Source organism: Mauremys reevesii, linkage group 5 (genome assembly GCF_016161935.1).
Source record: "Mauremys reevesii isolate NIE-2019 linkage group 5, ASM1616193v1, whole genome shotgun sequence".
In the NCBI taxonomy this organism is placed as follows: Eukaryota; Metazoa; Chordata; order Testudines; family Geoemydidae; genus Mauremys; species Mauremys reevesii.
The window spans coordinates 21453884-21478000 of record NC_052627.1 but is presented as its reverse complement, the minus strand read 5'-3'; the positions used below and the strand labels follow the sequence as shown (position 1 = coordinate 21478000).

Genomic DNA, 24117 nt, shown 5'->3' with positions numbered 1-24117 from the left:
CAAACTTTCATAAAGTTCAATGAACAGAAGATTATTGGGAGCGGAATAGATCTGGACAAGGAGAAGAAGTCTGGAGATAAATGTGAGAAGCAAGGGACATATGCTTGTTTTGTTAAAATATTATATTTATATTATAGTTTGCTTTTCAAGAAAAAAAATCCAGAATACTTAACGCTGTTGTTTTAGTTAAATAAAACAATTTAAATGTCTGTCAGGTGATGTTCTCCTCCTAATACAGCAAGAAAATCCTCCAAATATTGGAGATAGTTCACCTCCCAATGACTTCATAAATATCTGCTTCATTTACCTTTGCTAAGTGAAAAAACCAAACAATCATTCAGTTTCTGATACAGCTGTAAAACTCATCTAAAAAGTTTTCAAAATAAATCACTGTTTAAAAATGTATAGTGTGTACCTTCTAAAAATGAAACCTACGTCTGTCTCTGAGTTGTGAAGAATATGTATTAAGGTTATAACAACCAACAAGAATGCACTTTTATGTAGCAAACCATGATTAAATCCAGTCTTCCTGACTAGTAATTTAAATCAATTTGATTTAAATCAAATCCACCCTGGCACTAATATTGATTTGCCGGTGCAGAGAGGGCTGTCACCTTCTCTACCTGCTCTCACTAATCTAGTTGAAAAACAACAAGGTGGCACCTTAAAGACTAACAGATTGATTTAGACTAGATGATCTCCTGAGGTCCCTTCCAATCCTGATAATCTATGATTTAGGCATAAGCTTTTGTGGGTCAAAAAAACCCACTTGGTGCCACTGGACTCCTTGTTGTTTTGTGGCTACAGACTAACAAGGCTAGCCCCTGATCCTAGTGTCTCGGACAGGTTTTAGAGTAGCAGCCGTGTTAGTGCCACAAGTACTCCCAGTCGCCTACTGGTGGTGAGTGGCGCCAGCCAGCCCCACACAGGCAGAAAGCAGAGCAGCAGCTGAGGCTGGGTTTCGCCTCTCAGCAGCTGATTGCCACCACCAGGAAACCGAAACCGAAAGTAGCAGCGACCTGGGGGCGGAATCCGAAACCTGCAGCTGGATCGGCAGGAGGGAGAAATAGAAACTTACCGGAGCGGGGGGCGGGCTCCCCTCCCGGGGCGGCTTTCCCAGCCGCTGCCCACACCTAGCGGAACCCACCTCACCCCCGAGCCCTGCCCTAGTGCCGGGAGAGCTCCGGCCCCTGCGATGCCCAGCGCCCGGGGGCAGGGAAAAGCCCCGCCCAGCTCCCCCGCTGCACCCAGCTCCCCGCATCGCCCCATGCACCTGGCCCGGCCCGTCCTCCCCTCCCCGCAGCCCCCCGCCTGGAGCCCGGCACGTCCCAGCCTCTTACCCGGCGTGTAGCCGCCCCGCTGCCCCGGGCGGAGCTTCCTGCCCAGCTGCCCGCGGGCGTTGGCCCCGCAGGAGCAGACGGTGCCGTCCGGCCGCAGCAGGAGCGTGTGGCGCTCCCCGCAAGCCGCTTCCAGCAGCGTCCAGCCCCCGCCGGGCTCGGGTCCCCGCCGGCACCGCACCGGCCCGCCGGCTGCCGCCTCGCCCAGCCCCAGCTGCCCGCAGGAGCCGGCTCCCCAGCAGTACGACATGCTGGGCCGGTGGCGGCGGCTGCTGCTGCTGCTTCGCCCGGCCTCTGCCCCGCCACCTCGGGGGAACCTGCCTCCGCCCTCGCGTGTCAAGCCGGCCCCTTTCCAGCCTGCCCTGCCCTGCCTTGCAGCTGGGGAGAGGGAGGGAGCTTTCCCAGGGCCGGTGCTTCCATTTAGGCGACTGGGGCGCCAGGATTTGGGGGGCGGCATTTTGCTGCCCTCGGCGGCAGGGGGTCCTTCCACACTCCGGGTCTTCGGCAGCAATTGGACGGGTCCTTCACTCGCTCCGGGATCTGCCGCCAAAGTGCCCCGAAGACCCGGAGCATGGAAGATCCCCCCGCCGCAGAATTGCCACGAACGACTGGGAGCGTGGAAGGACCCCCGCCTAGGGCGCCGCTCCTGAGCATTCCCTGCCGCCCCTTCCCTGGCATTACTGGGGGCGTTTGAGGAGAGAGGCACCCAACTCCCATGGGATGGAGACACCCAACTGCGCTTTGTGCCTTTGGAAATCTCTCCCCTAAGTGCCTTTAAAGCCCCGCAGTCTCCCCCAAACCAGAAAACAGCCCCCAGACAACCAGAATCAAACTACTTGCCCTTCTTTGTCGACTAAAAGCATTTGGCCCATCCTGCTCCTACAGCTGCGCTCTGCTGTGGCCATCTGGAGTGCCACTGATTCGCAATGGGCTTTGTGTGGGCACAAGAAACCCACCCACCTGGAAGCAGCTGCCAGAACAAAGCCTTATACTGGAACTAAGGCCACGTCTACATTACAGAGCTTAGTCAGTGCCAACAGAGCCACCTATTGCAGACACAGCATAAGCCAGGAGAAGGATGGATGCATGTGGTTTGATCCTTGTGGATGAGTAATCTGCTTAGTTGAACACGTACACCAGCATGGGGCTATCTGGAAGTCAGCTGTCTGCCTACAAGGATCAGTCTGTAGTACTGTAGGGACCTAAGCTATTTCAGCCAGAACCGCCTAAACGGACTGGTTAGGGGCCTGATCGTGCAGATGCTTAGCCTGTGCCTAGTTTCACTCAAACCGTTTCAACAATAGGTTCTAAACTTTGAAATTCATCCTCCTAGTGGATATCGCTATGCTCACAAAACTTTGTAGGCTAGACCAGGCCGATACTCTGTTAAAGGAAGCCATGTTCTCAGCTGGCCAACTTCAGAGAGGTTCCACATTTTTGCCAAGGAACTGAGGCTAATCAAAGCCTAAATCTTAAATGTTAAGCACATGGGTAATTTACTCACATGAACGGTACCATGGAAATCAACAGGATTACTCACATGGGCAAAAATTACACACGTTTAAATGTTTGCAGGATTGGGGACCTGACTCTAGTAGGGATCTAATCCTGATGTGATTAAAATGGCAGAACTTTCCTAGGATGGATGCAGTTATACTGGCATAAGTGTTCTGTCTGTTACTACTTGGAACCACTTAAATCCTACTTTTTGTATTTAATAAATTCACTTTTTACTTATTAATTAACTCAGAGTATGTGTTAATACCTGGGGGAGCATATCTGTGCATTCTATTGGTGTTATAGAGGGTGAACAATGTATGAGTTTACGCTGTATAAGCTTTATACAGGGTAAAACAGATTTATTTGGGGTTTGGACCCCATTGGGAGCTGGGCATCTGAGTGTTAAAGACAGGACCACTTCCCTTAGTTGCTTTCAGGTAAACCTGCAGCTGTGGGGCAAGTAATTCAGACCCTGGGTCTGTGGTGGAACAGACAGGAGTGTCTGGCTCAGCAAGACAGGGTGCTGGAGTCCTGAGCTGGCAGGGAAAGCAGGAGCAGAGGTAGTCTTGGCACATCGGGTGGCAACTCCCAGGAGGGTTTCTGTGATCCAACCCGTCACAATCACAATAGTCCCTTCTGGCCTTGGAATCTATGAATGTCAGGCAGTTCTCACAGTGCAACTTGGCTCATTCATAAAGTGGACTCAACAGCGGACAAGAGCTTCAGTGTTCAAGGTCAAGATGCTGATGATTTCCAGAATGTGTTCTCATTGATTGCAATGTATTATAATGCACAGACTAACTTCTGTCTGAAAGATGATTTGAGTCAGAGTAACAGACCTCACTCAGGGTTGGTCAGGAAGTGTGGCCTAGTGGTTGGGGCTATGACCCATGCCCAGCAGAGGGATTGTTGGTAGAAGAGCCTAGGCCCTCCCACTCCACTAGGCTCCAAACTAGGGTCTTTTGGGGCTACTGGCATCAAAGCTGCTTAAGGCTGCCCTCCCTGAGCCACTTCACAACCCCCCAGGCTAGCTCAGTCCAAGGCTTCCCCCCTGCTGGGGTCATCCAAACCAAGGATTACCAATGTTGACTCCAGGATCCATATGTGGGGGAGAGGGGAATGCTTCCTTCTCTGGCTGTTTCTGGGGTGGGTCCTCCCTTCCTTCAGGGAGGGCCCTTTGGGGCAGTTATCTTAGAGATCTCAGCCTTCCCTTTGCTCTGCACTGCAGGAATCACAGGTCTGCCCCCAAATGAGCTGTTTCCCTCTCTTTTAGTTCCTCTGCCACATGGAGCATTTGCTGCAGGTGTGGCAGGGCAGGGCTGGCTGGGCCCAAAGTAATTCGTTAACCCCTTGGTGCCCAGTGTGGGGTTTGTACACCCCATCACACACAATCTAAGGCATGTTTTAATGTCCCATTATGAAGTGAGTTTTTTTTAGCTATTTATGAAGCCATTTGGTCACACGGACTCCTTTCTGATACATTCCAGCTCTTCTCTCTTTCCTCTTCCCTGAGCCCTTTCCCATCACAATCACACAAGATGGTGCATCGTGTCACTTTAGCCCACGACATGAACACTTAGGGTGACACACAATCACCAGAACTGGTGAGCTCCCACCCTCCCTTTTGGATCTACTTTATCACTAGCTGAGAGCAAGAGAGCAATCCCTGTCCTGCAGGCCCAGAGCCAGGCCCGGAAAAAGATTATCTGACTGTATAAGTGTGTAGCTGGATCACAACTGAGGCATGTTTAAAATCACTTCATAATGGTCTACTGAAACATGCCTTAGACTCTGGCTCAAATCATCTTTCAAACAGAAGTTAGTCTGTGCATTATAAGACATCGCACTCAGATGAGAACACATTCCAAAATAATCAACATCTTGACCTTGAACACTGAAGCTCTTGTCAGCTGTTGAGTCCACTTTATGAATGAGCCAAGTTGCACTGTGAGAACTGCCTGACATTCATAGACTCCAAGGCCAGAAGAGACTATTGTGATTATCTGGTCTGACCTCTTGTGTAACACAGGCCCTAGAACTTCCCTGAGTTAATTCCTGCTTCAAGTCTAGTAGCTGTGGTTGAACTAGCACATATTTTTTAGAAAAACATCATAACGCCAAACAGAAAAACATGTATAACAACGATTCAGTGTTGCAAGGAACAGATTGACTCTAGCACCTGATCAGCATCACTGGTGATATTATTAAGGAAACTCTGTCAACTTGAAATCTAGCTCATTTAAAAAAAATATGTTGAGTAGTTTCAGATGCTATTGCTGTCCCTGGCTTCATCTGACAGTTTTGTGGTTTTATAACTTCATTTTCCTATTTTAAACATGTATCGTCACTCACCTGTTACTGTGTGAAAACCCCAGACAGCCAAAAGGACGAACTGACTAATCAAGGCTGCACATCAATAATTTTGGCTTCCGTGGGACAACTCTTATGTATACATCTATTCTTGTGCTCTAGTATTTGCAGGATCAGGGCCTTACAGTTTATACAGAGGAGAGAGAGTGAAACTGACTAGGCACAAAGAGCTACTGAATGCACAAGCTGAAAAAAAAGGAGGAATTATATATTTTTCATTATTCCAGTCATTCTTGATGTTACTTGCAACAATATTAGTAAAATATTTTTGGACAGAAGTGTGATTTTTAAGTTGATTGTCCAGAGTTATTTTTTAACCATAACTACTATTTATTGTTGGGTTTTGTTCTGCCACCCATGTCCATAATATCTGAGTGCCTTCCATGTAAAATCAATAGCAATTGCAAAGTCCCTCGTGGACTTCATGGAGTCTCTGGCACTTCTTCCTTTTCAAAACTCTGCTTAGGACTGGTGTGGGAATTTTTTGGGGTGGTGGTGGGAGAATTGGTAGAGTTTGAGAATGAAAGGGGTGTTTGAATTGTGAGCATCACTTTGGTCTTAAAGAGGAAGGTTTTGCAGCATTTTCTAAAGATGGGAAGCTGCTGGATTTGCCCGATCTCCTCTGGAGGACTGTTCCGTAGCTAGATCCTCTTGATGGAAGATACTTTGTCCCCAACTCTCACATGTTTTGTCCTGGGTGTTGTGATCTGCATTGTCCCAGAGGAGCGCTGATATCACAGTGATTCATAGATGGAAATTCGGTCTTTGATAAAGCTGGGGCTTGAGGTATTAATTGCTTTGGAGATTAGAATCAAGGCCTTAAACTGGTATGGGAAACTTACTGAGAGGCAGTGAAGGGACCTATGCCTGGGCTTGATGTGCTTGCAGCAGTGTGAGCTATAGAGAAATTGGACAGTCACTTTCTGTACCAGTTGGAGAACATGCATCATCTTCACATTCAGCTCCGATACAATGAGTTATGAGGTATGTCTATGCTGCAATCTGGGTATGTGACAGCAGCATGTGTAGACATTCCCAAGTTTAGTTTTTTCTAGCTAGCACAAGTACCAATGACAGGTTTCAGAGTAGCAGCTGTGTTAGAGACTAACAAATTTAGTCTCTAAGGTTCCACAAGTACGCCTATTCTTTTTACAAGTACCAATAGCAGTGAAGCCGTGGCAGCATGGACTTTGGTATAGGACAGCTACCTGAGTAAGTACCCCTTCACTGCTATTGTACTTGCAGCTAGCTAGATTAAAGCTAGCTCAGTTATGGCTGCATGTGCTACAGTCACACCTCCAGCTGCAGTGTAAACATACCCACAGTAATCCACCCTGGAGATAACAATTGCATGGATACTGTGGGTAGGGCCTCATCTGGGAGGAATGGATGGAGTTTCCTGGCAAGCTGGAGGTGAAAGAAAGCATTTTTGGAAACTGATGCTACTGGACTAGCCAAGTATAGTGAGGAGTCAAACAGGGCCCACAGGCTTCGCACCCCTCTGATGAACGCGGGTTGTGTGCCTTTGAGGGCAGCTGTTTGATCTTGGCCAGCTAGTTCAATAACACGCTTCTGTAAACAATTAGCTTTCTTCTTTCAAGCCCTTTGGATTTATGTGAGCAAGCTAACAGAGATTACATCAAAACTGACATTGTTCCCTCTCCTTTACATTAGAACAGATGTTTAATAACTAATTGTATTTAACAAAATCAGGGGCTAGTCGGACACATAATTTGGTTATTGTTCTTTCTTTTTCACCGTATTCCACACACACAAAAGTCATTTTAGGGAATAAATATTACCCCTGCTATATGACTGGAGCCAAATAACCTATTTTATGTCATAAGGTAACTGCCCTTACAGCATTGTTTCCCAAGAGTGCGGGATGCACCCTCCTGGAGGGGCATGGCAGACTAGCAGGGGGAGGAGGGGAAGAGTTGGGACAGAGCTTTCAACTGTTCTCCAGAACCTCAGCTTTCAGTTGTTTTAAAAAGTAAGTCTCTAGTTATTCTAGTTGTGAAAAAGAGCATGAAAAATATGGCCCGCATGTAAGTGATGTGGTAATGTCTGCCTGAATTTGCAGAGGCTGAAACAATAACTCCGACATGGGACCTGCCCCATTCATTTCAATGTTGCCTGCTAACTCAGATACCAGTGCTGATACTTTAAATGTCAACATTGTAAACGTTTGTGGAGCTTGTCAAAGCATGTAAGACAACAAAGGAAGAGACCCGAGGAAGAGCTCTGTGAAGCTTGAAAGCCTGTCCCTTCCACCAACGGAGGTTGGTCCACTAAAAGATATTACCTCACTCACTTTGTCTCTCTCAGGAAAGAACGGGTCTTATTATAAGGAGCTACACCAGTGTTTCCCCAGGTGTAGGGTGCACAGAAGCCTACCTGGAGATGAATACATATAGTTGGTTGGTCTTTACTAGTACATTGCAGCATTCTGAGGTGGAGGGCAGAGCTAAGAGTTATTTTCCTGAAAGAGGGAGTTGGCTTTCAAAAGTGAGGGAAATGCTACCCTAGAGATTAACTTTCCAAACTATTTTGGAAGGGCTTAAAGAGTTGAGTAATCAAGTCAACTGTCTGTAACTCTACAGTGCCTCAAGTGTATATCCGTGTGATCATCTGAATCATAAATACAATAACCAAGAAGTTTGAACAGAAAACCCTGATTGTTGTTGCGTTCCCTTGCCATGCGTTGAAGAGGATAAGATGATTTCAAGGCCTTCAGTGTCTTGAAAAGTCACCTGTGCACAAAACCAGTGCTGCAAGGCTTGAATCTCAAGGTTACTTTACTTAACTTCTGTTATTATCTAAGTCGGTTGATATACATGCCTAGATTCTGCACTGCTGCCTGACTAGACTTCAGTAGGTTTGTATGCTCAGTTGTAGTTTCAAACTGTTTCACTAGATGGCATTGCACATCAGAATGTACCCATCCACAGACTGGATCACTGTAATATTGCATCAGCTTTCACAACACTGAAGCACCCAGACACGCAATTGATAGTTGACATAAGTTTTATCTTCCCTGAGGAAGAAATGTTCTTCATTTTGAGTAGAGCTGTGATGATTCCTTGAACTGGAATATGTTTATACACAAGTCCTCCTATGTCCTTACTTTATGGATCCCCACAGGCCTGGAAAAATAGAGAGATTAGTTACTCATAATTCCTGGAGTATGTTGTTCCACTTAGATTATGGAGAATTTTTAGTTCATATTCAAATGATTAGTAAAATGTTAGTTGTCTTTTGGACTGTCCCAAAGTACTACATAATAAAGTTTAAAATAATCCATTTTTAAAACTATAATTGTTTTAATTTTTTAAAGCTATTTTTATCTCATGGAGGAGTCTGACCCAAACCCCGATGTTCAAACATCCCAGAACTTTGGGACTGTTCAGACCTCAACCTTGTAACTCAGGCCCATCTTTGTGTTACACAGTCAAACTCATTCCTTAGCGTCTGAAGCGTGTCATCTGTTGAAACTGATGCTTTCCATTTCAGCTTTCTCCTTGTCTGTGGCATTCGCTGCCTTTGAGATAATTGATACTCAGGGTCCAGCTGCTTTCAGCAACTCATAGTTTAAAACGCATGCACGCACCTGCACACTGCTTTATGATCCTTTACAGCTATTTGAATATATTTCGGGGTTATTGTTGTTAAGTTATCCTGTTTTCTTTGAGTCAGTGGCGGCAGCTATATAGAGACATCAGACACCACAGTGTAGGCTGATGAGAGATACTTCTGGATGTATTCTGTAATCAGTCCGTGGAATTTACTACCATAGCAAATCACTGAGGCAAACAGTTTAGTGCTGTAGCTATGGGGTCTGGAATATGAAGAAGATTATTATTAATAGATTTTAGGGCCAGAAGAGACCATTATGATCAGCTAGTCTAATGTTTCTCAACTGGTGCTTGTGACAACTGAGGGGTCACAAAGGTGTTAACATTTTATTACAATCCAAAGCAAAGAGAATCTCATTTCCCAACTAGTCACACACTCTTACCCTTCAAAATCAAGTATTCCCTCTCAGCCTCTCCACACGCTCACTCACTCACTCTCTCTCACGCACAGCCTACCAATGTTAACATTGCTACATCTTTTAGTAGCCTTATTTTTATAGTGCACATAATGGGGGAGTTGTGAATATTTCTGACTTCAAATAAGGGGTCATGTGCCTGAAAAAACACTGAGAAACGCTGATCTAATCTGATCTAGGCAGCTATAGTAAATGTAACCAGGGCAGTTACGCTAAGCTCAGACGCTGGGTGAAAATGTATCACAAGGAAAATTGGCTATCAGACTTCAGGATACAAGTTGATCTCTTGCAGAGAGGCGTCAAGGAAAGTTTCTTCATGCAGTAGCATTACAAAATTGTCTAGATACAGTCACAGGGTGTTTGGCTTCCTCTAAGGGAAGATGTATAGGCCACTGTCAGAGGCAAGATACCAGACTGGGCAGAGCAGTTGTCTATTTTAGAGTACATTTACACTACAAGCAACACAGCAGCTCACCTGCGGTGCTGTGGCTGTAGTGTAGATAGGGTTTTCCCCCTCACTGTAGTTAATCCATCCCCTCAAGAGGTGGTAGCTAGGTTGAGGGAAGAATTCTTCCTTTGACTTACCACTGCCTACAGTGGGACTTAGCTTGGCTTGACAATTTCTCTCAGGGGTGTGAATTTTCCACATCCCAAGAGACATAGCTAGGTCAACCTAAGTTTTAGGTGTAGACTGGGTCTCAATGTGGCAATTTGTACGTTCCTATAAAGCTGCAGCTGAAAGTGTAGATGACAGCAGACATTGGGGCTTTTCGATCCTAAGGATGTCAGAACTCCTGGTTTTCATAATCACTTTCAGTTAACACATATTAAGAGTGTGTCTGGGGGTGGGGGGATAGGATGGTTAAGTTGTGTTGGTCTCATGGCTGGTAATTAGTTGATGTGTGCTAAGGTGGTAGGAGCCATGCTTCTGTTTTGGCCTATTTATATTTTATACTTCCTGTGCTTGTGTTTTGAAATGCACGTCGCAGGTGCCAAGAGCTTTGGATGGAGTTTTAGGGTGGAGTTTCTTTTAGAAAAAGAATACAAATAAAATACAGTAGATGCATTGACTATAATAAGTAGTGGACAGATAATTCTCAAATATTTTGGTTACACTTTATCATACAGTGTCTAATTATACAGTAGTTCCATGGAATTACAGTGTAATTGCAGTGGTTATGCTCCTTTGGTAACTAATTGCCCCAAATTCATATTAATGTAGGTTAGTGACATGACTGAATTACTAAATACAATTTTTTTATACTCCAGGTGCATTATCTACACTGGTTTTATGTTATAGTTTCTCTCAGTCCTGTGGGCTTACTCATACTCCTAGTCATGTCAATGGAAAACTCCCATTGATTTCAATTAGTGTTATTACAGGTATTAAACCCCAGACCTGCACTCTAATGGCAGGGATACCACAATGTAAGGTCAGCCTCTGTATTATAAATTGTAACCAATTCTTTTTCCTTCCTTTTCTTTAGGTGTCTGATAATAAATTCTGACCCATGTTGCAGTTGTTCCATAATCATATTGAGCCTGAGCCTGCATCCTTCACTGACACCCAGTTTATGGACAGCTGCTCTTAGTATTCTGAGCTCTGTGTGCTGATCATAGCACAGCATCCATTAAAAAAAATAAAAATCGGAGCTTCTCCTGAAGAAACATTACAGCAGTGGGAAGGCCTAATGGTTAGAACTACGAACGGCTTAGCAAGAGACTATGGTTTAATGAATTACTGGCTCTGCAGTTGCTCTCTCAGGCTGAAATTCACTCTTATGTAGAGGACCTGCAAAAGGCCTATTCACCACTGCCGTCAAGTCCTTCTTAAGTCCTCAAAATAGGACTCAAGTGGGAGTGTGATGTAATCTGCAGGTGGCATGCTGGCGCTCTGCACACAGGGCCGGCTGTAGGCACCAGCAAACAAAGCACGTGCTTGGGGAGGCATTCTGGCCATCTTTTTTTTTCTTCTTTCTTTTGTTTTGGGCGGAAAAAGCCTAGAGCCGGCCCTGGCAGCAGCAGTGCGTTGTGTGCAGGGGGAGCCCTGGGGCTGCTGCGGTTCATGCTGCAGGGGAGCAGCGCCTGCACCTTGTGGCTGGGCCAGACAGGCTCCGAGCAGGGGATACTCAGGCTGGGGGCCGTCCCGTGGGGCACACAGAGCCACCTGCAGGTGCCGCAGGGTGGCCGCCCCCCAGCGCCGCAGCTGGGGCTGGGCGATGGAGCTCAAGCTGCCCAGAGACTGCGGCAGGGCAGCCAGAAGCAGCAGCAGCGGGGCCATAGAGGGCATGGCACTGCCATACGGGGACTGCGTCCTACTCTCTGGGGCTCTGTTCCCTCTGGGGCTGCCCTGCCCCAGCTCCTCAGCCCCCTGCCAGGGCGGTCCCCCAGCTCTGCCCTCCCAGATCCTGCCGGTCCTGGAGGCGGGAGCCCTGGCTGGAGGGACCCTGGGCTGAGGCATGGCCCGGGAGCCCCGCTGCTTACCCCGACCCTGCCAGCGCCGGACCAGCTAGAGGCGAGGGGAGAGCGGGCAGAGTCAGCACTGGTGGGGGGAGCCCAGGGCTGAGGTGGCAGGGGGTGCGGGTGGGGGAGGGCACTGGTGAGGGGCCGGCTCTAGGCTTTTGCCACCCAAAGCAAAAAGAAAAAAAAAAGAAAAAACGATGGCCGGAATGCCGCCCCTGAAAATGTGCCGCCCGAGCACGTGATTGGTTTGCTGGTGCCTAGAGCCGGCCCTCATCCTTCCAAACGGCTTAGGAGCCAGGGCTGTATTTACAGTGACAGCAAGCCAAGAGGAACAAGAAGGCCTCAGCAGCACTTTGAAAACAAATACAGCTGGAAAAAAAATAAGTCTGCTTTGTAGCTAGCGGGGGTATTATGATAACGTTAGTTACACACAGGAAAGGAAGGGTCCTAATTTACCTCCTTAGCATCACAGTGGCTGACGGGGGAAGGGGGACGTGTTCGTTAACAGTACACCAGCTTGATTTCAAGAGCTTTATGAAAAGGACTTGGCTATTAGGAATGGAAACATAAGATACATAAGAACAGTCACACTGGATCAGACCAGTGGTCCATCTAGCCCAGTATCCTGTCTTCTGATAGTGGCCAATGGCAGGTGCTTCAGAGGGAATGAACAGAACATAGCAATCATCAACTGATCAATCCCTGTCATCCAGTCCCAACATCTGGCAGTCAGAGGCTTTGCCATCTTGGCTAATAGCCATTGGTGGACCTAAAGGAAGAAGCCAGTTAAGGGAACATGCTATTTACCCAAATTCCCCTGTCACTTTTAACTGGTAATGGAATTGCTTTTCACTTGCTTTCCCCAGGGGATTGTTCAGTGTTGCTGTTATGACTGCTGCATTTTGGTGATGGGTGAGTATTGTATAAACACACAATAAGAAACAGATGCTGTCCTGCAGAACTTCCAAACTAAATAAAAAAGACAGTGGGGAAAAGAGCTGAAACAAGCAGAGTGAAAGCTGATAAACATCTTAGTGTTACTGTTTGTGTTTTGTATACTGTAGATGGCATATCTGGATGCAGGACTGAGGCGATATAGAATCCCACTGAAGCCAATGTTGATGCAGGATTAGGCTCCCAAGGGCCAGATTTTTGAAGGTACCTGGCCACTGTAAAAGAGTGGCCTCCTCCTGGGCACCTCCTCATGGCAGCCTTACTAATAGCCCCTTGCCTCAGTTTCCCTCTTGGATAACCCAAATGACTCCACTTCAGGATCTTACTTAAACAATTCTCCTCCTGGGGGGGGGCAGTTTCTTAAAAGAACAGTGTGCAGATAGGCTATAACTAAAGTCCCAGAACATCGTTCATATCACCCCAGGGCACATAGTCCTTGTTCTGCCTGTACCCCCCAGTATCTAACCCCTACCACAGCTAGGCCTTTATCCAGCCTCTTCTCTCTCTCTCCCAGGACAGCCACTGCCGGGAGGAGCAGGAACTCCCACTCTCGGCTGGGAGCATGCCTCACTCCCCTAGCCATCTCACTGCTCCTCAGGGTCTCACACTCCTGCAAGCTGTCTCCACTGCTCCCCCTTCATTCAGCCCCCTCTGGCCATTGGCTCCAGCTTAGAGCCAGCAGGCGGCTCTTGCTGCTGCTCCTGCCTCCAGCCCTCTGCAGCCCTGGCCCTCTGGGTTGGGGAAGGTCGGTCAGCCAGCAAACCCCTCTTGCTGCTCTCCTGCCGTCAGCCCTCTCCCAGGAACCAGCTTGTCTCTGGCAGCTCTCATCTGCTGCCCTTCTCCTGTCAGACTCCTGGCTAACACAGTCTGCTCGGACGGCTGAATGAGCTTCTGTAACTCCCCAGGTGCTGTCTTGCCCTCTTAAGTGGCCCCACCCGGAGCCCGTGGACTGAAACAGGAGAGCTGAGCCCAGTTTCATTTAGTGGGCCCACTCTTACAGCCACTAGAAATGCCGGCTAGGCACCTAAATCCTATTAAATCAATGGGAATGCTGCTCTGCCTGCCCCACCCCCCCTGCTTGGGCCCTGCCTCCCCCTGCTTGGGGGTGGCCTCGCCGCTCGCCCCTCCACGGACTCTGGTCCTAAAAGCAAGATAGGCAGGGGAAACCCCTAGTTTGTAAGCACAGTTTAAATCCCACTTAAACCCTCAATGGGACTCGAGTGGTGCATAGGCTTTGCACTGGCTTTCTGTACAGGACTGAAAGTCACCCCGTATTTTTAAAACAGTCCATAGCATTAATGAAAAGTCCATTTCCCACTGTAAAATGAGCCTTTGTACGTTGCAAACTGCACATCTAAACAGGTTACTTATCTGTATAAGAGTCCATGGTTGCTTTTTACACACCCTATTTAATGCTTTCTGCATTCTCACCAAGACATTAATGAAAGAGGGAGAAGAATGTAGAAAACGGTCAAGGAGGAATTACTAGCTCCTGAGATAATCCAGACAGTGGCCAGGCAATGCAAAAATGAACGTTAATAAGTAAAGGAAGCCATTTACAAAAGGCCCCTCTTCGATCGGGGCAGAATAAGGCAAGCTGCAGTGGTCAGTCCTGGTAAGGTGGATGGGGAAGGAATGCTACCAATGTGGTGATTCAGAGAAAAGGCCTTTCAAATAATCTTCACAATCATTAATTTACTATACCTCATGCAGAGTCTCGGCCTGGCTGAGGTCAGTGGGAGTTGCAGATGCTCAGCAGCTCTCAGGATCAGGATCACAATGCCATTTATTTTCACTCTGTGGTACATCTACTGCAAATTAAAGGGGTAGTTATAGCGTAGTTAGTCACAACTCTTAATCCATTACAAATACCAAGTCATGCCAATGTGCACATGTGCATCTGGGATATATTCAGCCATTCTGTTTTATTAGCAGCTCTGGAGATGCTTGAGCATGTGAGGATCCATATTTAAAAGATTACAGAAAGGGAAAACAGTTAGCCAGAGGCTACAGCTACACCTCAAATTAAGGAGTATTTATCTCTCTCTCTGAAGCAGCTAATAAAACAGAAAAGCTGAATATATCACAGGTGCACAAGTGCACATTGGGATAACTCTGAATTTACAATGCATTAAGAGTTGTGACAGGCAAACCTAAAAAGGCTCAGAGTTTGGCTTATCAACATTACCCCAAACACCGCAAAGCTGAATCCGTTCTACCTTCTCTGTCAGTTTGTCTGTCCTGTCTCATCTATCATGTGATAATAGGGAAACCAGAATTACAAGCAACCCCAAAAGGATGGCACTATCTATATTGTGAGGCCAGGGCATGGATAGGTGGGAATAATGTATCAATGTGTTTTTTGAATGGAAAGGGAATATGTCATGAGACCTTAACTAACATATCCCGTGAACCCTTACTGGGCTACTTGCATGAGTAAGGATTACTCAAGTCAGTTAGCATTTGCAGAATCAGGCCCTAACATTTTATAACCACAAGATCTAGACACTAACAATGTTATCTTGAGTGTCTGGCTGTGGTTGATGTGAGGCTGTCTTGTCTCAGCCCGATTTGATGTTCTCTCTCTCCAGCCAGAGTTACAGGCCAGCACAGTCCCCAGGATGGTCCTAAGCCCTAGCAAGTGACAGAGCTCCCATACATTCCAAACTCTGTCCATCATTAATTGTCCAATTTTCTTTGGGCTGGTCTACACTAATGAGGTAAGTCGATTTAAGCTACGCTAGTTCAGTTACTAAGTTACGTAACTGAAATCGAGCTAACTTAGGCAGGGCTGCACAGCGGATTCAGGGGGTGTGACGTTATTGATATAAACTGGGACCATATAGAACATGGTTTGCAACCAAAGTCCTGTAGTGGCACCAAATCTTATGTAAAGGGGGTCATATAAGGTGTCTAAGACCAGGTTGTGGGTTGCTGGTTATGATTATGCTGTCTATATGTATGTATCCTTTTGTAGTTGAAGTTATGAGTATTGAATCTATACTGTCTGTATTTCAAGTTTGTGCTGTGTTTTTGGAAACATTCCAGACAAGTTGGTGTTAGCTCTGCCTAGCCTGCTTGATGGCCCATTAAGGACCATCAGCTACACAATTAACCCATGGAGAGAAGGCAGACACGCCTTGTGACTCAGCAAATATGCAGGTACTTGCCCATGTGACTCCAGACTCCATTTTGCTGTAATTTTCCACAGTAAGAACAAAGAGGTTCTTACACCTGAAAAAGCCTATATAAGGCTAATGCCTCATCTCCATCTTGTCTTCAATCCTGCTTCTTACCTCTGGAGGGACTTTGCTACAAACTGAAGCTCTGCACAAAGGACTGTTGACCCATCCCAGCGGGGGATGTTCTCCAGAGACTTGATTTAAACCTGCAGTTTACTCCATCACTGCTACAAGCCTGAACTAAGAACTTTGCCATTACTGTATGTCATTGATTCCATTTAACCAATTCTAGCTCTCATCTCTACCTTTTTCCCTTTATGACTAAACCTTTAGATTTTAGATTCTAAAGGATTGGCAACAGCGTGATTTGTGGGTAAGATCTGATGTGTATATTGACCTGGGTCTGGGGCTTGATTCTTTGGGATCGAGAGAACCTTTTTCTTTTATTGGGGTGTTGGTTTTCATAACCATTCATCCCCAGGACGAGTGGCACTGGTGGTGATACTGGGAGACTGGAGTGTCTAAGGAAATTGCTTGTGTGACGTGTGGCTAGCCAGTGGGGTGAAACCGAAGTCCTTTTTGTCTGGCTGGTTTGGTTTGCCTTAGAGGTGGAAAAACCCCAGCCTTGGGCTGTGACTGCCCTCTTTAAGCAATTGGTCCTGAATTGGCACTCTCAGTTGGGTCCCGCCAGAACCGCATCGTCACAGGGGGCCTGGGGCAAAGCGGGGGAGCAGACATAAAAAAGGCGCCACCTGCTGCGGCGCTTGTACTCACCAGGCAGTGCTCCAAGTCTTCGGTAGCGGCGGCGGGTCCTTCACTCGCTCCGCGTCTTCGGCAGCACTGAAGGACCCACTGCCGAAGACCCGGAGCAAGTGAAAGGCCCACCGCCAAAGTGCTGCCAAAGACCAGGACCACCACTGGGTGAGTCAAAATTAAAAAGGCGCCTCTAGCCAGGGAAGGGATTCTAGGCCAGGGCTTGCGGGGTCCGGGGCCTGGGGAAAATTGCCCCACTTGCCACCCCCCCTCCCCGGGCGGCCCTGAACTTAGGTTGACTTACAGTGGTGTCTTCACCATGCTATGTCGATGGCAGACATGTCCCATTGACAAGCTTCCACCTCTGGGGGAGGTGGAGTACGGACATCGATGGGAGAGCGCTCTCCCATTGACTTAGCGTGTCTTCACCAGACCCAATAAATTGACACCGCTGCATTGATCATAGTAGTGTTGATTTAGCCTGTAGTGTAGACATGGCCTTTGTATGTAATACAGGGATCTTCCAGCAGGAGGGTGGAGTAGTGTCCTCCTAGCCGTTTTCTTGGAATTAAATCTTCCATTCTGCCTGAAGGATTGCATGTTTTACAAACCCTGAAAACGAGGACCCTGAGAGTTGGGGAGAACAGGGAGGTAGTTATTGTCTGAAATCAGCCTCCTGTCTTTACTCTTCTTGCCTATTTGCAGAAATAAATGCTGGAGTACAATTGTACGACTGAAGGCTATGGTTAAAATACTGGCTCCACTGAAGTTAATGGCATAACTCCAACTGGCTTCTGTGGAGTCAGGATTTCGCTCTACTTCTTTTTAGGCTATTTGCATGGCTTGTGAATCTCCTTTAGTTTATGGTAACAATGCTAGTATGTTAAATTGTACACCTGTCTCTGGCTTCTATTAACACAATGGGACCTTGAGTAAAAAGTAACAACTTTAACATAACCAGCATAATTCCTTAACAGACATTCCCTTGAAGGTAAATCCTGGCCTGCTGATGATCAAGATGTTAAGGGGCCAATGGAGGAATCCATTGGAAAAGTATTTACTGTTTCCCTGAAATTCACTCGAGACAATTTCTTTTCCTCACTCACAATGTTTGTTGCAGTGACTACTGTAACCCAGGGAAGTACTATTATATCTCAGTCCACTTGATACTAGTGTATGTGTTCATTGTGAAACCTGTTATAGCTTCCTTAAATAAAACCCAGCCCTCTGGAGTGGCTTTGAAATCTACACATCCGTGGTTTTCATTGACTTGAGAGACTTGAGTAGCAACATGTAACTGTTCAAACAGCTTTTGCTACAGCTCAATAAACTTTATTGGCATGACAGGATATTGCCAAATGTTATTGAAATTAAATGCGCTATAATCATCTAGCTAGGAGACGTTTCACAGGGATAGCATAACAGTTCCCTTCTAATTCAGTGCCAGTATGACACAGAGTGAGGCTATTGCTTTAACTTCTCTCAGGGTTATTCTCAATTTTTCTTTCTCACTTTTTAAATTCCTTAGCTACTTGAGAGCTGCTCTGTAACAGGAAGAGCTAAAGGGTTGGCATGATCTTTCGCTAGGGTCCCTAGATTTCTGGAACTGTGCAACTGAAAAGGATATAGTTATTTTCTGCTAGATCATCTGAAGTCATTGCTTGCCTTTGGAAGAGACCTGCCAACTTTCAGAAACCAGCTTCAAATATGAAAATAAAATCTGTTTCTATGACTTTCCACTCATAGGATGAAATCCTGGGCCTTAGGATTGGCATCCAGGGATGAAGTAGTTGGAATTTAGGGGGCCGGGACTTCACCCACAATATTTCAAAGTTGGTTCTCTCTTTGTACTGAAAAGCTTGTGTCCAATATGCCATCTTTTGGCACCATTTGGTACATACTATCAGACATTCCCTTGTGGAATTTAGGAGTGAAAACAGAAGAATTCTATAGAAATACAATAGGTTCTGTAGAAATTACTCTAAAATGTACAAAATTTAATAGAGAATTGTCTGTTTAACCATTTAAATAGAATTCTGGTGTAGAAAGATAATTTTCTCTTAAATTCTATAGAATGTTTCAAACAACCTACAGAAAGGTTATCATTTTCTACTAAATTGTATAGGACTTTTCCATAAGATATTTTCATTTCATTTTAAAGAAGATTTGCTTGGTATTATTAAAATAACAGAGAGAAAGAAACTGCAGCAGTCAATGTTACCAGTATGATAAGAAACCACAAAGCCAAGTGGGTATGATTTAAAATAATAGGCCAATCGTTAGCACATTTTAAATGACTGTGTTTGTTCAGCAATGCTGTATTTCCTTCCAGCTTTTTAATGTCAATATTGTAAAGTGACAAATCACTTAACCAACTTGAATATTTCTAACAAGCCCTCTGGTGTTTTAATTTTCATTCCAATGACGACATCAACAACACCACAAATTTCTTGTGGTTAAATAGAGATAAGGTGCAGTAGAATTCCAGCAATACTGGATTTAGAAAATGAGAACTTGGGGAAATGAAGCTTTAAACAAAATAAATGCCATTCACCGATTATCTCAAAGCACTTTGGTTGTGCTGATGTCATTAAGTACTATTATCCCTATTTTACAGGTGGGAAAACTGAGTCAAAGAGTTTTCTTTTTAAAAGTTACTTGTCCAGGAGAGCCAGTGGCAGAGCCAGGCACTGAACCCATATCCCCGACTTCCAGTCTCCTGCTCTAGTATGTCTATTGTTAGTTTACATTGTCTTACTTTGTGTTACAGTAGCATTCAGAGGCCCCAGTCAGGATCTGGACGCAGCTGTGCTGAGCACTGTACAGATACTATATCAAAACAATCTTCCCCCAGGTGATTTGCTGTGAGCCCCCCTATCTCTAAGACATCTCTATGCCTACTTGTTCGAAGCAAACATGCATGTGCCTACTACACACTTTACCTACTTATTAGGATCATGTTGTGAATACAGGCATACCCAAAATGGGGTTTCCACTCTGAACTTTTGGAACCCAGATATCCCTTTAAAATAAAACAACTATGAACCACCCAGGCAGATTTTCTACCAGCAGTTCAGGATTCTTCTAGGCTGGGGGGAAGATGAGGGAAAGGGCCCCCATTAGGTTGTTTTTTAAACTGTGGGGGTTTAAACCCTGTATAAGGAAGAGAAAAATTTGCAGAAGGCTAATATGCAGATCTAGGATGTTTGTCCAAGTATCTGAAATGAAGACAATTTAACCTTCATGCAAAGTGCCACCATATTACTTAATTACACAAGCACACAGCTATAAATATCGGCTCTGGCTTGGTAGAGGTATATGTACCCATTTATCCATGCAAACATCCACTTACACACAGAATGACTCAAACATGCTTACATCCATACAGTAATAACAACACATACACCAATACTCATTCTAGGGTTTCTGTTGCCCTGGCAAACTGCAAAACAGTCACTAAGTATGTTTATCTCCTGGCTAACTGCTGGTTCTGTCTCTCAGGTAGACCTGTGTATACGATACAAATGCTAATACATACCTTCAGTCTCAAATATCTGTACATACATTACATACCTGTAAAAAGCCCTGGATTTTTTCTTTAGCCGCTCCAAGCATCAGAGATCATTAGGTTACTTATGATCGGCCATATCAGCTAAAATGTCATCTGAGATGTGTGATGGCCAAAAGCAGGAGAGGGAGTATCTATGTGGAATACTACCTGCTGAGTGACATGTGAAGCTGAGTTCAAGGTGATCTCCAGACATCAAAGTTCCTTCTGGAACTGTCCTGCCATCGGCTCCTCAACTTACGCCTGTGCAACCCCATCCCCTTTCTAAATGGGTTCAGGGCAGAATAGGACTCCTGGTCCTGCTTACAGTATTAAACCATATGCAGTTATCCATTTGGTTATCCACCATGCTGAGTGCGGTATTACAAGAAAGGAACAGTGAAATGTAGCTTCCTCTTAGGTGAAAAGCAGCAACAGTTTTGTCCTAGAAACATTTGACTACATAACCAGCCTTTTTTTTTTTTTTTTTTGAAGGAGTGAAGAGGAAAAATAACTCCTGCATATCAAGCTGCAGGAGGCGTTCCAGGAGAGAAGAATGCAATTACTCACATTGGAAATTGTCCAGGGTTGACACCCCTCTGGTCACAAGAATGCCAGGTGCTGCAGGAAATAGTGAGTCAGTCACACGCTTCCCTCTGAGTTAACTGAAAGGAATTTTTTTCCGTAAACACCTGCTCAACCTGTTTTGATAGCAGCACAGCTCGGTACGTTTACCAACTTGTATAATGAAGTGGAGTCATTCAGGAGCTTGAAGTGGCTCTGACTCTAAGGCTGGTTTGCTCTGAGCTTATAGATAAGTGTAGCAATGTCACTTGGACAAAGAGTCTACTGTGTGGCGCAAATTCTCCAGACAGACCCAGAAGAACAAGGTAAAAGTATGGAGGTGGGTGGCTTGCAAAGGTGGCTTTGTGTCTCCCAAGTACATCTGGTTCTCTGGTATAAGTCAGAGCAACCTGAAGGCACCTGGGGATCAGCAGGATGCAGCGACAACCCAGCCATAACCCTTTTCACTGGCCATGTCTCCTACCCCAGCAGCTGGAAGGGGATACGATATAAGAGCTGCTGGGAAATCCTTCCCTGGTCAGACCTGCTGGCTTTAGGGCTGCTGTAAGCACACAGAACACAGCTATAGTGCACCAGAGACTCAAGGCCCTTATCCCCCATAGTTAATATTATTTCTTACCTGAAATTGCAACAACCACCCAGTCAATCCAATCATAACAATATACTACTTCAAACCATGTGTCACTGTGTCAGGCTACTGAAACCTATATTAAACTATAAGTCAGTCACAATACTAAATACAACTATAGAACCGAAAATGTTGGTTTAGGTTCTATTCCCCTATTTATTTTCCAGCTATCCATGTCCTGGTTCAAATCTTTCTGGAATGTTTTCTTTTAATTCATGAATCTGATAGAGATGCAATAACTAATTTGTGAAGATGACAAGAGACTGTTGACTTCACATGTTAATAACACAAATCTAAAAACCTTAGTAGCTTCAAAATAATGTTAGATATTTCTTGAAGCTGCCATTTTTTTCATTGATTGTCATATCAAATCAATTTGATCCATTCCATGTTATAAACATGCGCACACACACTGAGCTATCAGATGTATTATAACTTAACACTGCAGTTTGCTTTTAAGTTCCAAAGGAGCGGTGAGTCATGGGCTAGAATGTGCATCAGCAGCTGAAGTGTCAATTAATTGACAGGCTGAATATCTTAGTTTTCTGAGCACAGATAATCCCAACTTCCGTCTCAACACTTAGATAAACAGATCCCTGTGGTGCCCAGTCACCGTATGGGCTTCCTACATCATGTTCCCTTTTGTAGAAGAAAGAAGAAACACACTGATATGACTGTCTGTTGAATCTTACACACCCCCGGGGACAGGGGAGCAAAGTGAGCAGTGAATCTGACCAGTGAGCGGGCAGGCCCTAAGCATAGTTGACAGATGATGCAAGTTCTTCCTTAACATTTCATCAGGGCCTTACATCAGCCACATCATGTACTAGCAATGCAAGCAACTGGCTGGAACATTCCAGCTTCTGTGTATTTTGCTAGTCCTAGATACATGGCTGTTCGGCTTCACACTGCCAAGCAACCTGCAGCTCCTAAGCTCCATGGTACTTATATGGTTTGAGCTCTGCAGAATCTTTAATGTCTGACAGGGCAGTTGTTATTATCCCCATGTCACAGGTGGGGAACTGAGGTGGAGAGAGACTAAGTGACTTTCCCAAGATCATACAAGAAGTCTGTGGCAAAGGAGGGAATTGAACCAAGGTCTCTCCCTGGCTAGATCCCTACCCATTGGCCATTCTTCCTCTCAAAATCACAAATGACCCTACAGCTGCATGTTTTCATCATAGCAGTTCAAACAGGACATTCAGACAGAGGCTTTTCATTGTATCTAATGCAGCAAAAAACACATCCTAAAGGGTTAAGACTTTCCCCCTCACTGAAATGTAACAAGCTAGTTTGGGGCAGTCACAGGGTGATGGCGGCTGGAAAAAAATTCCACATCTCTGTGTTACTTCTTTCAAGGACTTGATAGATCAGCCAAGAGACTTCCAGTAAATGCTAGCTCTGTGCTGTTCCCAATATCCAGTGGTTTAATGGGCGAGAGAAACATAATCACTCAAATCTCATGATCTAAGATTTCAATAATTTGGGATTTAGGCTCTCTCACAAGTCCTATGCTGGGAAAACTCCCATTCAAGTCAAAGGAAAATTTTGTCATCCTATGGGCTGCAGGAGCAGGCTCACTGGACCTGATACAAACCCCATTTAAGTCAATGGAAAGACTCTCGTTAACTTCAGTGGGCTCTGGGTCAGGCCTGTGATAGCCAGAAAAAAATATATTTTGAAGACTGAAGAGTTAGTTTAAATCTCTGTATATTGCCAGGCCTTATCTCTGGGTACTTCCTTATGCTAAAAGCAGTAAGCTTGGACAATTCTAAACACAAGTTTTTGAATAACTCTGATGGGAAAGCCCAAGACATTGACTTTGTATGGAAACCATTTCTGGAACACTGGGAACAATAGAATTATATTAGAAAATGCAATAACTACCCACAAAACAACACTAAGGATGAGAGCAGGGGATATCTATATAGAGAGGACAACTGCTGCAATACCTCGCCCCTTCTCATATTCTGTACATATTTTCTTGTCTTGAAAACACTGACTATCACATGTTCTGTGTAGCATGAAGGACTCAAGTGTTCTGCTTTGGTTACTCTGAGTGCATTTACTTTAGGCTGTAAAATTTCATTTTGCAAACCATGTAGCACTGATGCCATGTGCTTTTTGTTTTCCACAAACATGTATCATATGCCCCAAATAGAGCACATGGCAAGTCTAATCTTGAGATGACAAAGGCATGAAGCACCGTGACAAATTTCACATCAGAAAGAAAAAGCTGCAACCTTCTAACTAGATGTAGATGAAAAGCCTGCCCCACAATCACCCAACAACAGCTGGGGATTGAACCAGACTCCCCAAGTGAGTAGCAAACAGCAGGAAAATCACAAAGATAGATACAATCCTCCCACGTTTTTCAATTTCTTTCCACAAGCCACCAACATCCCCTCTGTTTGAACTGAGCCTCAGACTGCTTGCTTTCATCCATGCCCCAGAGCCTAGGGCAGCACTCAGCTGAAATAGCCGAGCTGGATGAGACAGAAACACAAGCGCGGGTGGCATACACATACTGAAGATACCACCACCTGTGCTTCCTCATTAAACCTCCTAGCAGCCGCAACTACATGTTAGACAAGAGGCGAATAGATGGGGAAATATAATAAACGTGAAGAGCAGAGCACATAGAGGTCAACAATAAAATAACTATTCAGAAAAGACTGTGAATTACGCTCAGTTAAGAGCTGTATGTATATGATACATCTTTGAACAAGAATTGCAAGTCACAAGCA

General features: G+C 45.3%; 1 protein-coding gene across 1 annotated transcript in view; it reads right to left on the bottom strand.

Annotated features, from left to right (window-relative positions):
- The window catches only part of HERC6 (HECT and RLD domain containing E3 ubiquitin protein ligase family member 6), a 94780-nt gene extending 93160 nt beyond the window's left edge, over nucleotides 1-1620 (bottom strand). Inside the window, exon 1 of the mRNA XM_039540453.1 lies at nucleotides 1341-1620. Within this exon, the coding sequence (XP_039396387.1) occupies nucleotides 1341-1587 (247 nt within the window). The 5' untranslated portion in view covers nucleotides 1588-1620. The remainder of the gene's footprint in view (nucleotides 1-1340) is intronic.
- Between the last annotated feature and the right edge of the window lie 22497 nt (nucleotides 1621-24117).